We start from the raw sequence: 13,708 nt of genomic DNA, 5'->3' as shown, positions 1-13,708 counted from the left end.
CTAATTATCACATAAATTACTTGATATGAGCAGTAGAAAGATCTTTAAACATTAACGTAAACAAAAGTTAGTAAGTGAAAATCCTTTTAAAAAGCATTTAAATTACTTTTACAACTTTCTAAAACTTAATTTAATCTGATGAAAAGTTTTCTGTTTGCTGTTTTTGTGTGTGATTTGCTTGTGAGATTCATTTTACAAAACAATTCGCCTGTGAGTTGATTTTGACTTGATTTTATAATCATCATATTGAGGATTTAATTGCATGTAAATTATTGTGCAATGTGTTAGACATGGCCAAGCGCATTTACACCTAGTATTACACAGACACGCACACACACACGCACACACATACATACGGACAGAATCAACCTCCGTTTCAGTTTCGACCTCAACTTCGCAAGTGTCTCAACCCATTTAATTTCACTTTCCCCCTTACATACATACATATATCCCAATGGGAATCCCTGCGGCGGCGCATGAAATCAGACACAGAATATATGTGTGTATGGCAAAAAAAAGAAACCAAACCGATTCCGTCGCATTTGCAACCATTTCCGGCTACTAGCCAACATCGTCACTTGAGCATCTGCAGATGGTTGGAACACGGTGGGATGAGGAATGCGTGGAGGCGTTTGTGATGCATTGGTAGTGGGAGTTAGGTAGTCCAACAACATTTCCGGTTTCCATTTCTCGACAATTGCCTCTGGGCTGCAACGACAACGACATGGACCAGTGGAAAAGTCCGCAGTGTTGTGTTGTATTTGTATATATTCACCCCTTTTTGTACCCCAAAAGTCGTTACTGGCGCAACGCATCAGCAGTAGCAGCTGCTGCTGCTGTGGTCTGGCTTGCCATGAATTGAATGAAAGTGCAGCCATTTGCCAAACGGACAAAACGGATAAGCAGACAGGCTGCCAGACAGACTCTGTTTCTATAATCAAGTTTTGGGCCGCAAATAGACTCGTTTCGGCTCGGTCGAGCGCCAAGTCTAGTCTATAATCATCTCTATGGTACTCTATTGCACTTGTAACATCAAACCATCACACCATCAACCCAATTCCAGTGTCTGTCTATCAATCATGGTGGCATCAAAATGCTTGACAGCATTCTGTGATGGTCATGAGCCATAAGGCATATGCTGATCAGTAGGCATAAATGCTTTAGATGAAGCCAATAAATGTGGTTATTCTTAATTTTGGCTAAGTGAAAGTATTTGAGTTCTAACCCAATGAAAGTGAAAATATTGATTCCAAATTGCGTATACTTAATGTTAGACTAAGCAAAGTGTTGCCAAAACTGTACGTATACTTAATTTTTCACAAAATAATAGCATACTTTTTAGGGCATGTCTTAACAAAACGTATACGTAAGCGAACAAAAAAGAAAGCATACTTTTTAGGGCAATCTTAGAAAATACGCAGTCTCGCCTAATGAGTGTTGGCGGTTTTTATTTTTCATTTTTTGCGGTCGCTTAGCTAAAACTGCATAAAAATATCATAAAATTATGCCAAGTATTTGAGGAAGGTTCGGGGAGGGGGTATAGCTCCATTATCTAGACATTGGCCAGCCATTAAGCACCGCAGAATGAACATTGTCTTCTTTCTTCTCTTGTTCATATTTTATTCAAATTGGTAATACGAGCTGCTGCTGCCGCTGCTCGGCGGGATTCTATTTCACTTCACCAGCTGCCAGCTCTCCTCATTGGCATTCATTTTGCTTGTCTTTTGTGTGAGATTTGGTTTGGTTTTTTATCTTTTATTTTACTTTACTTTGCTTACCATGTATAAGCAAAAGCTTCTTTGCATGCAAGAAATTGAATTTGTATATCTCAAAAAAAATAAAAAAGAAGGTAACCCTCATTTTCTCTGTTTTCTCTCTCTCTCTCTCTCTCTCTCTCTCTATTAGCTGCTCTTTTTGGCATGGCTACTAAGCGGATTTCATTTGTCAGTTCAAGAGTCAGGAATTTGTCTACCCGTCGCCGCCGTAAGCTGATTTTCCCATGTTCATTCAGTTTTAGACCAATGTGTTGGGTGTTGGGTGCATTCAACTCATTTTGGTTAACGGGCACAGCTTTCAATTATAATTTGTATTAATAATTCATTAGCACACAATCGCACACACATCCGTCCACAACATGTTGCCAAAATGCATTCAGACAGCCTTTTAGTCCGACTGGAAAGTGTGGGATATCACAATATAATGCATACGCCATGTGTGCCCGCTCCCGTTCTCCCAAAAGTGTATCTAAACTTAAAGCTTGTTGCAATTTCAATTTAAATTTTGTTGTTTCTTTGGGGTTAGTTGCCGATCTCTCTCGATTTATTCCCTTTCCATCACTGTCTGAAATGTCCTTATCGTCACATCAGTTGGCTCAGAGTCACTCTGTCTGTAGTTGATGACCTAACTCCACCCCGCACCGCCACCCACCACCTCATACCATCTGCTTTTTGTGGTGATAAATAAAAACTGTCTGCGCCTATGTGGTCTGTGTCTATGTCTGTGTGTTCTCTCTTTTTTGACCTATGTCTGACTTTTTGCCATGTAAGCTGAGACCTTTCATTGTCCTCACAATGAAACACAAGCCAAACAACGGCAACAAAGCTGATAAATAACAAAAAAAAAAAAAGAAGGAAATTCAATTTGATTATGTTTCACCCTGTGTGTGGGCTGTCTATTGGCCATTTAAGCATGTCGAAATGTGGGCGATTGCCCAAATGCACTTCTCTTTGTTTTATTACTTTCAGCCGCTTAACAAGTTCATTTCGAGGCATAAATCAAATGCAGTCGAATCTGACAAACAAAAAAAAGATCGGAAAGGTAAAAAACGGAAATGGATTTTAAATTCTGTCATATCTTTTGTCCATGGTGGATTATCAACTGTGACAGCAAAGGCAAAAAGGATCAAAATGAAACAGTTTTTCCATTTGGAATTGAAAATTGAATTGTTAAATGAAAAGTAACTCTTCTTTTTGTTATCATCATAGTCCTTGATTCTGGTGATCCTGTTTGACAATCAAACTGGATTTTGTTTGACTTTTATTTTCGTTAGTCTAAAGAAGAAGAAATATCTTTGAAGCAGTTAAAGCATTGAAATTGTTAAACACAAAAAAAAAGACAAGAGTTAGAAAAGAATCAAAAATCGCTTATTCCATTGACTATTCAATTTGCCACCTAACTTAAAGTTCCAACTTCAATTCAGTTCAGTTCAGGTGGTAAATGGTAGCTAATGATGCTGTCGTCCAAGCTGTGACCAAAGCCACACACCCATACACACACACACACACACACACACACACAAAAACACACTCATACCGCATGGATCGAGACTGATTCTGATTTGTTGTCATCCTGTTGCTGTTGTTGCCATCAGCCAACATTTGCTGCTAATTACATTCTGTGGTCGGCATAACAAATCCCGGTTGGAAGAGGAAGAAAAAAAGAAAAGCAAAAATACCAAGAGGGAAATATAAAAGAAAAAATAAAATGAACCATGGTGTATGCCTCTGCGCATATGTGACCAAAACCGAGCGACAGCCTATTTTTGATTGATGGGGGAAAGTCGAGCCAAAAGGAAAGTAATGGAGAATGGAGAGCAAAAAAGGAAGCACAAAAGCAAATAGAAACAGAAAACAAGAAAATCAACACACACACACACACACACAGAATGGGGGAGCAAGTAATTAAAATACCAGGCAGGCAGGCAGGCAGTCAAATGGAGCGCAGTTGTTGTAGCCACATGTGACGCCACAAAACGGTTGCAAGTTCAAACATATTGATTGATTTTTAATTACACACACAAATACAGAGAGGGGCGGATGCTGCTTCAATTTCAATTAAATGGTTTTTTATTAAACGCATAAACAAATGCAAAAACTCCCAACTCCGTGAGCAGGGTACTCAACCAGTGTCCAGCATCCTAATGGGGCTTAAGGCCGCTGCCCCCGCCAATCGATTGGCAGCGCGTGGCGCATGTAATTGCCACGACGTCGCCGTCGACGCATGCAATTAGGGATTGAAAGAGAGTGTAGTCGAGTTCAAGATGGCCAGCAGGCAGAGCAGAACAGAACAAAACAGAACTACAAAACTCCCTATGCAAAAATGAAAAAAAAAATACTACAAGGCAACAGCCGGAAGTGGAGCAGGAGCAGGAGCAGAAGCAGTGGACGGGACAGTCGAACTCATTGCAATCAATGGTCTATTGTTGCTTCGCGTTCGCCAATTGAAATATTGTCGAGGAGCAAAGACTGCCAGCCAGTCAGCCAGGGCAGCGCGTGCCAGTGTCCACATTTCGTATAATTCAAGAGTTTCGATAATTGAAAATTCTCATTGCAAGTTTTCAATGCCGCGCCACGAGGCAAGCCCTAAAGTTTGAATTCAGTTAACAATTTGTTAAACTTTTAATTCAACAATAAAACAAGTTCAATTCCTTTCTTAAAGGAGTTTAAAAACAGGTGAAAAGTTAATTTTTGAGCATTTCTTTCAACTATTTTGAAATTTATGTTTATGAAAACGTATGTCCTTAAACGCTTTTGATAAAGTTTAAGTTTGTCAACTTTAATGTACATATTAATAAAACTAGTTCATAATTTGCCCGATTATGTACATAGGAGATGGGCTTAAGGGAAGAAGATTTTAATTTGCATTTTTCCATGATTTATAATTGTAAATTAAATTTTTTTTTGTTCACAACAACAAAGAAAAGGACACAGAGTAACAGGGTGTGAGGTGAATGGATTGAGAACAATTTGTTGTGCCTCCTTCTCAGCCTGCTCATCCTGTCGCGCCGTGTTTGGACTTTCATTGATAATTGCCGTCGAGGCGAGCAGCAAATCTGCCCCCGTAGACAATGACAATGACTACCAGGACAACAACAAAGTGAACGTAAATGTGGACCTTATTGAATCTGTACAATTTGCTGTCCATTCCTGTCCCCTCTCTCTCTCTCTAGTTCTTTTGGCTTGGCCCACCATTTTGTAATTTCAATTGTCTATGCAAACGAGCTTGAGTCACCCAAAATGGTCATTCCCACACCTATAGATGACTCCTGCTGACCATTTATGTAGCCAGCTCGTCTATTGTCTCACTTCTATCTCGTCGTCGTCGTCGTCGTCCTCGTAGTCTGCTCGAGCCAGATAAATTTCAATGAATTTTGTAAAGCATATAGAACAGAACAGGACAACAGAGGATATAAGAGTTGCTCTTATCCTCTCTTCCAGGCTACATTTCTTTGTTTATCTCTATATACATATACATACATATATATATATTTGTATTCACATTGACAATTAAAAGGGCTTCCCATTGTTGTTCCTGACCAGTAATATTAATGAATCTCTCCCTGACATCGTCATCGACATGGACACACTCCTCACACATACAGACACAGACACACCATATCGTTTGGATTTCATTTCGTTTGGTTAATTGATTGCAATTTGCTGTATGTAAATGCAACGTTTTATTTATATTTTTTTGTCTCTCTTCCCATCCCCTTTGTTTGTTTCATTTTCGTGCAAATTGTGTGCAAATTTTGTGGTCACATGTGTTTGTTTGGCCATCTTTGTGTCTCGCATTTCGAGCAATTGTCTCATTAGGCTCAATCAATCAATAAATAAATGAATTAACAATTATCGAAATTTTTGGCACTTACCCCTTCCTCTTTTCCCTGAAGCAAATGCACGGCACCGGAACGTTGTATACCCGGCAGAAACCACATGGGATGGGTCAGTAGCAAACGCTCGACCAATCCCAGATCACAAGGCGGTGAATTGTCGCTGGAATCGCGGCTACTCTCCTCGCTGGATGTTTCGCCTTCGGCCAGGATGCCGCCCTCCGATGCGAGAGATGTGCGTGACTGTAAGAAAGAAATGGCGAATCCAAATTATGAGAAACTTTCTACTATTTGCCTAGGGGAGAATGTTCTTAAATAGAGTAATCATGTTAAATTTAATCTATTCGTTTTTTCTGTGGGAAAATATAATATATGTTAACCAGAGCTAAACTAATGGCATTTTCTTTATTACTTGGCATTTAAATAATTAGTTATCGAGACCAAAACACAATTTAGATATGCAAATCAACTACTAAGACTACTTGACCAAGTTACTTGCTAGTTATTGCCTTACTTTAACTCCCTTACTCTCTCTCTGTCTTCATGTTTTCTCTTAACCAGGGCTGTCAACTTGACATATAGCCCCAGGTCGAGCTTCTTTTTCGACGAAGACAACGAATGTTGAGTGCAATTTCATGTTAGGAGCAAATATTAAACAAATTTTTCTAGCGGCTTCCCCCCCAAAAAAAAAAAAAAAAAATAAAACCGAAAAACTTTAAAGCAGCCTCGCCTACGGCATACATAGATAGACTGAGAGATGGATATAGGCGAGGGCAGATAGAGGAGGGGACAGCCGCTAGCTAGTAAACAAAGTAAAATGAAAAAAACAACAACGAACATTTTACAACAGCCACGCCTTCTTGCCATGTAGGCGTTTTTAACTGAAAATTGCCGTGAGCTGGCTTTTGAAGTTGTCTCTTTACTCGCTGGCTCTATCTTCATTTCACCCCAACTCTCCAGCTCTCTTTCTCTCGTATTCACTGTGTGGGTGTGCGTGTGTATAGCATACTTTTGAGAGCCAACAAAAGTGCACGGCACAGAAGGCATGAGGGATGTTAATGATGACAACGATGATGATGATGGCTGCCAACTGTAAGCGATGCCAAAATTGATGCCAAGGCAAAATATTGTGAAATCCATCCATCTAGACCAAAAAAGTTGTCAAAGAGAGGAAAACTTATGGCCAATCCGACTGGGGAAGACACTTTCCCAATAAATATCTACAAATTTTCTAATTAAACGAAATTTTTTATCATTTGCTTTGCCGACAGCCAACAATTTAGAAATTGGGAAATATTATTTTCAATCACTTGATCGAGTAAAGTATCTTTCTGTTGGTCATGAGTGTGTTGTCCATCTTTCTATTGGTCTAATGCATAAACGATGTAATTAAGTTGATGCGCGGTGGGCGTATGGCCGTATTACACATTCCATATATCAAGTTAATGAAAAATTCAAAAACATTAAATTAAATTCAATGGGTTTTCTGCTAAAAAAAAAAGGGTTCACAAAAAAACCAGTTGATGCAGTAGAGCAAAAAGTCGAGTGGCAACAACTCGTTGGCTGGTTGGTTGGCTTTTTTTCCTTTCCTCATTTTTTTTTTTGCCACTCGTTAGCGCAATGTTTCATAATAGGCAAGGATATGCCCTGCTCTGGTTTTATTTCCTTTTTCTCTATACTCTCCATGTCTTCGTGTGGTAGCAAAAGGGTCGCTGCTTGCAGGTTGTTTAGTCCCCTTACCAACTAATTGAGTTATTTCTGCCTGACTGTCAAATTAGGTTGGCTTACCTTTTTGATTTGCTAGATTCTTTTTATTTATTTTTTTTTAGATTGTAAATTTGATTTACGCTCCGCCGTTAGCAGTGAAAATTTTAATTTTTGATATCATTTATTAAACGGGTTCACTTTTGTTTTTTTTTTCTTTTTTGCCACATTAATCATACGCAGCGTTGACGAGGTTGCCAGAGAGAAACAGAGACTGTCGCTGAGACAGAGATTCAAAGACAAAACGCAATGAAATGGAAATGTTGCCTGTTTATTTGCCAAGCATTTAAATGCCAGTCACAAAAGTGTAGAACAAAAAAAAAAAAAAAGACAAACCATTGAGAGAAGGGCCAGACAGATGATGGAAAACGAAAGCAAAGAAATGGAAATATTAAATGGCTGGAGTGAGTGAGAGGGAGAGAGAGACGGGGGAAAAAAAGGGAAAATTGCGCAAATCTCTTGAAGAAATGTTTGAAATTTTTCAAACAGCAAAAGCTCAACGCACAGCAGGCGGCACTCGGCACTCGGCACTTGGCAAGAATGTTGCAAAATTATGCTTAAATCAAAAATCACAGCAGCGGCAAAGCAAAGCAAAAAGCGCGCGCTCACTGCAGGCGACCAGAACAGACCGCAGGGTAAAATCCTGGGCCAAAAGATGGGCCAACCCTTGCAAGCCTGTCTCAGTTGAAAGTGTGCGAGGGGGTGTGTGTGTGTGTGTGTGTGAGGTAAATGCTGCGCATATTTTATACCCTGCATTAGGTCCTAAGTATTGCTTATTACATTGCGGACCCTTTTTTTATGGCTGACAACTATTTGCAAGTTTGCTGTTCCTTTTTTTTTGCCTCTCCTTTTCTTTTTTGCTGGTTTTCCTTTCTTGCTTTCGTTTTGTGTTTGTGGTGAAAGTTGGGGTAAATTGTATTGCATTGATTTAGCCAAAAAAAGATGCAATTTGTATTTGTAATGAATCGAGATTATGATTTCATTTGGAATAGAAATCTGCCCAAACAACTCAAGTCTAAGCTCTTTGGGAAGAAAGAAAACTAACAAACACTTTAAAACAGAAATTTTAAGGTGAAAATTCGAATTGTTGTTTTGAAAATGTAAATATATGAGTTAAAATGAAAAGAAATGCTTCATTGCATTAAGTAATGGAATTTTTGTTTATTGATTTTAAATTAAGGATTTAAATTGAGAATTAAGTTAAAGAATTTCCGCTTCCATTTTGCTTTTATCTCTGTCTCTAACGTAATCTCTTTCTGCCTTGCCTTGCCATATAATGCGATACTTATTAAGTTAGCTGGAATATTATATCTATAGCTAGAAAAACGAGAGGGCGAAATATTTCTTACTTATTTGTTTGCCGATTTACCGACAACAGAGAGATAGAGAGAGAGAGAGAGGGGCGGTGGAGGAGAGGGGCATCTCTTCACATCTTCTAATAGCTTTATGTGTTGTTGTTTGTTTTCTGTGCTTTAAGCAACGAATTGCAACCCCCCAAAATAAAAAGGAAGCAACTTGTGAGTAGCCCAGGCTGCATTTTTGAGTAGTCCTGCCACCAAACAGAGGGTTGGACTCATGTGTACGCTCCAAAATATTTGATTTTGGCTTGGTTAGTGGAGGGGTTGCATCTAGAAGCGACTTTAAATTTCATGTACATATGTACATTTGTCTGACAGCGCGGCCAGCCAAGCAGAGAGACCAGACCAGACACTGCCAACTTTTGCCAACACTTTCACGGTCATGGGCCTGATCCTAGACCTTCTTGGAATTGGCAACAGCGGAAGCAGACGGCGATTGAGACGGGGTGAAAAAAAATGAAAAGAAAAGAAAAGTTACTTGGCTTCCGTTCTGGCAGCTGCTGAAAATGAAATTCATTCTCAAGCAACAAGATAACATCTCTCTTTCTCTCTCTCTCTCTCTCTCTCTCACTCTCTCACTCGACTAGCGTTTATTTACCTCTTGTTAAAAAAAAAAGAAATATATATATCTATTTATATGTACAAATCGTCTGATTGTCTGAGCCTTGCATGCTATTCGTATATTGGTATTGGCAACATTCCGCAATAAGCCAAATTCCCAGCCATTGACAAAATGCATTTGTTCCTTTTGCCATTTAATAAATTACACAACAAATTGCAGCACAAGGACCAAGGACAATGTCAACGACAAACCGAAAAACACACTCACACAAGCACACACAAGAACCGCACGGTGAATGGCGATTATTTATACGATGACGCCCAAAAGCAGGCAATAAATTGCTTCTTTTACTCTCAAATGCGACAAAATGCATCAAAAGGTGTGCGACAATTGTGTCTGTGTGTGTGTGTGTGTGTGTGTTGGTGTGTGTGTGTGTACAAGTCACAGGTGAAAAGCAAATAAATTCAAACAATTGAAAGATTTATGATTTCTCTATAGCTTTGTGAACACATGAAAAATATTTAATTAGATGGACTATTTCAGATTGTTCTCAATTCAAGTGATTTGAGTTTAGGCAGCGCCAACCTCAGCCTCAACTTCATATATGTATTCAACCATGAATTATACATACTTATCTACAAATTGAATCTATTCAAAATGGGTTTCAAGTCTATTGTATGCAACAATTTATATAACTAATTAACTTAAATGTTTCCGTTAATATTTGAAACACAAAAATTCATGAAATATTCAAAAGATCTCGCTGATCATCACCTGTAATATGATGATGATGATTAAGAGTGCGAGAGGAGGTTCAAGAGTTTTTGATAAACTCACATATATGATGTGTGTAATATGAGTCTGTAATGTGTGTGTGTGTATGTGTGTCTGCACTCGAGACTGAATTATGACCTGACGCAGAGAGCGCAACAGAACGCCATGCAATGCGACACAGAACAGCAAAACAGAGAGGACACCAAGTTGCACGTAGCACGCCCCAGGGAAAGCAAAAGCCGGGGAGGAACGTAAGGACGTAAAGTTAAAAGATAAATAGCAGCCACGTAAAATGTTGTTGAATGTTTTTAAAAAACCATAAAAACCACAGAGAATTACATTTAATGGTAGCAACAGCAGGAACCAAACAGCCAGTAGAAATAAAAACCGCAATAGCGAACAGCAGGCCAACAGACGTAGCGACAGGCAGACAGTCAGGCAGACAGACAGTCATAGAGATAGATAGAACCAGAATGTGTTTTGGGTGTTTTATTTTCTATGCATGCTTAGTGAAATTCAACAACAAGGCCTACTGAAAATTGGCAATGACTCGTAAAATGGTTGGCGAGAGCTTCTGAGATGTTTCCTACTAAATTATCATCATCATTGTCACCTGAGGGAAATCCAAAGGAACACATACTTCATTAGAGCGAAAAAGCCACCTTAAAAGGTTTGGACAAGGCTATCTGACCAAGGACCTGATTGTTGCGGTTGTCACTCACAGTCACAGTCACTCTCTCGGTCTCTATCTTCCTCTTCCTATCTAACTCACACCGATGTACAGTCATGTCAAAGTACATTTAAGCCGCTGACAAAGCTTTCACTAATACCGCTGCAATTAGTCGACGTGTGTGCACCTGGGCAAACAGATGTCCAAAGTCCAACAAGGACAATGAAGAGGACACCGGACACTGGTCTTGGGCTGTTGTAGCTGCAGATTAGAGTCAAAGTTGTTTATAGTCGTTGGGGGCTACAACGATGCTCAGGCAAAGTGCCAGCAGCAGCAGCAGCAGCAGCCAGTCAGGGATAAAGCATAATGAAAGTAATAAAGTTCAACACAGCAGCAGTAGCAGTGGCAGGAGGAGATGGAGCAGCAGCAGCAGCAGCATGTCCTCGAGATCAGAGGCTGACGATAAAAACTTTTTGTCCTGCCACCCCTCACGGCCATCATGTGTTGCATGTGTCTGTGGTTATGGCAACCCAAAAAGTCAGCTCGGCCAGACCATGGCAGACATTTTTATCGCCATCGGTTGATGTTGTTGTTTTTATTGAATATTCATAAATGGCCAAAAAGCAGTGGCAGCATGAGGACTACTCTGTCTGAGAGCATTGAAATCAATATTTCATGTCGATGGTTTTGAAGAAGATGCAACAGGAAATGCAAGGAGCACACACAGAAGCAAATTAAAATGTCTGCCAGACTCGTTTTGCGGCTAGAGAAATTTCCGCCCAATTTTTGACATTGAACTTGTTGAAGTTTGGCAACATGGCATTGGCATGGCATACTCGTTATTGTTCAGATTATTAAGCAATTCATTTCGCCTGACTGACTACAGGCCATGCATATGAGTAAGAAAATAAAAGAGAAAAAACTCAACTACTTAATTGACTTGTCAAACAAAAGGACATAAAGTACCAGTGTCTTTTAATGGAAAAAGGATTCACAGTTATTAAGTAATACGCACGAATGACTACATATACATAAATAAGCAAAGACAAGGATAAAGGAGAAGCTGAATTTGATGTGTGTGTGTGTGTGTGTGTGTGTGAAATCATTTGATGCACACTTTATGTGATAAGGCAATGGCAAGCAGCACACACAAACACACCCATAGAAAGGGCATTGTCATTATTTGGCACGTACGTAACGAACGAAAAAAGAACAAGAAATTATGAATGAATGAATAAGTGAATGAGCCCAGAGAATATGAAGCCAAACTAAGGGTGAGAGTGAATAAAGCTGCTGCTCTTGATGGCACATTGATGGCAGCTTTGGTAATTGGCACTTTGCTGGGAGTGGAGACAGCAATATACCACAACATCTCTCTCTCTCTCTCTCTCTCTCTCTCACACTAACATGGTGACAAAATGTGCATTATCGCTGGGAGTTCACTGAGCCCTGTGGCAATAAAATATATGACATAGGATCCAAAATTAAGTGGAAATGTTAGATGTATATAGAATGTGTATTCCTGACAGTTTTAATATACATATACAATTTCTTTATGAGTATAATTTGCTACCATTGAATATAGAATTCATTTCTTTCGAATAGTTTTCGTAGGAATAAATCGATCGAATCATTTTCGCACTCACCTGACTTAGCTCATCTCTCGAACGTCTTGCACATTGTGGCAAAAGGGCTTGCATATCATCCTCAAAAGCTCCGTCTGCATCATGTGCCGAATCAACATTATCCTCTGCATCTGCATCGGTCTCCAGGCTCCCGGCATTCTTCTTGGTCGTCTCGTTAAGATTTGCCGGAGTCATTGAGTTAATATTATTATTATTATTGATATTTGATGGGCCATTTGATTTCTGATTGGCTTTGCTGCTGCTGCTGTTGTTGTTGTTGTTTAAATTGAGGTTCGTTGAATGTTGTTGTTGTTGCTGCTGCTGCTGCTGTTGTTGTTGTGGGCATTTTTGTGATTGTTGCCCATTGTTATTGATGTTGTTAATGTTGTTGTTGTTGTTGTTGTGACAACTAACTGCGACAGGCAATGTTGTAGAAGTTTCCACTGTATTGGGTGTAGCAACCAATGGAGCCGTTGGCAGCGACGACGATTCACTTGCTCTGCAATAGGCACACACAGAGAAAGAGACAGATAAAGAAGAAAATTACAAAATTAGTCACACACAAGAAAATATGGGTAGAAAAAAGAAAATAGCGCAACAGCTTCCTGCATAAATCTTTTGCCATTCCCTCACACCCATTACCTTCTTTATTGTCATTTGTCGTTAACAAACTGTCTCAGCTGTCAAAAGGTTAATTTGCCACACCATTTTTTTTTTTTTTACCCTTACCAAAGGGTAGTATGATTATGTCACTTAGTTTGTAACACATTGCTAGGACCCTGTGTACTTGTATTAACTAATATTGGTCTTATTATGAAAGGACTTATCAAATATGTTTGTGTAGTGAGTCAAAGTGTCTGAAAGGGTATACAAAAGTATCGTATTTTCGATTTCTTTGGGTTCAGTTTAGTTTCTCCACAGGATATGATGGCACACAAACTGACACCCTGAAAAAGTGGCCAATTTTACGCCATTTTAACAATATTCCTAGAGGAATCTCCCAGCCAAGAGGCCACCCAGCCACCCATCTACACACACACACACACACACACAAACGCACACAAATGTTATTAATGAATTTGCCGCAGAAAGAAAGAAAAAGAAAAAGGAAAAAGAAAATATGTATAAAAGTTGGGGCATGTGCTTCCGTTTCCGTTATTCTTTGCGTAGCCCATGACGAAGCCGTCTTCAAGGACATGCTGGAGTTTTGTCTGTTGATGGATCGCAAGGAAAATAAAAAGGAAAAACACAAAACAACAGAAAAAGTTCATAAAAGTGGCAGCGTGCTCACCATATGACAAGTTGTCAAACATTCTGACATAATCATGTCAAATTAACAACAAA

General features: G+C 39.3%; 1 protein-coding gene across 5 annotated transcripts in view; it reads right to left on the bottom strand.

Moving 5' to 3' along the window:
- Nucleotides 1-13,708, bottom strand: part of spri (sprint) — an 81,778-nt gene that overhangs the window by 10,401 nt on the left and 57,669 nt on the right. For all 5 annotated transcript variants that reach the window (XM_068302801.1, XM_068302804.1, XM_068302802.1 and 2 more), the window contains 2 exons: nucleotides 12,386-12,863; nucleotides 5,651-5,854 (listed from right to left, as the gene is read on the bottom strand). In XM_068302801.1, coding sequence (XP_068158902.1) covers nucleotides 5,651-5,854; nucleotides 12,386-12,863 — 682 coding nt within the window. The remainder of the gene's footprint in view (nucleotides 1-5,650; nucleotides 5,855-12,385; nucleotides 12,864-13,708) is intronic.

The sequence above is a fragment of the Drosophila tropicalis genome, unplaced genomic scaffold (assembly GCF_018151085.1).
Source record: "Drosophila tropicalis isolate 14030-0801.00 unplaced genomic scaffold, ASM1815108v1 contig_158, whole genome shotgun sequence".
Lineage (NCBI taxonomy): Eukaryota > Metazoa > Arthropoda > Insecta > Diptera > Drosophilidae > Drosophila > Drosophila tropicalis.
The sequence above is the reverse complement of the archived record's forward strand: the minus strand, read 5'-3'. Positions and strand labels throughout refer to the sequence as shown.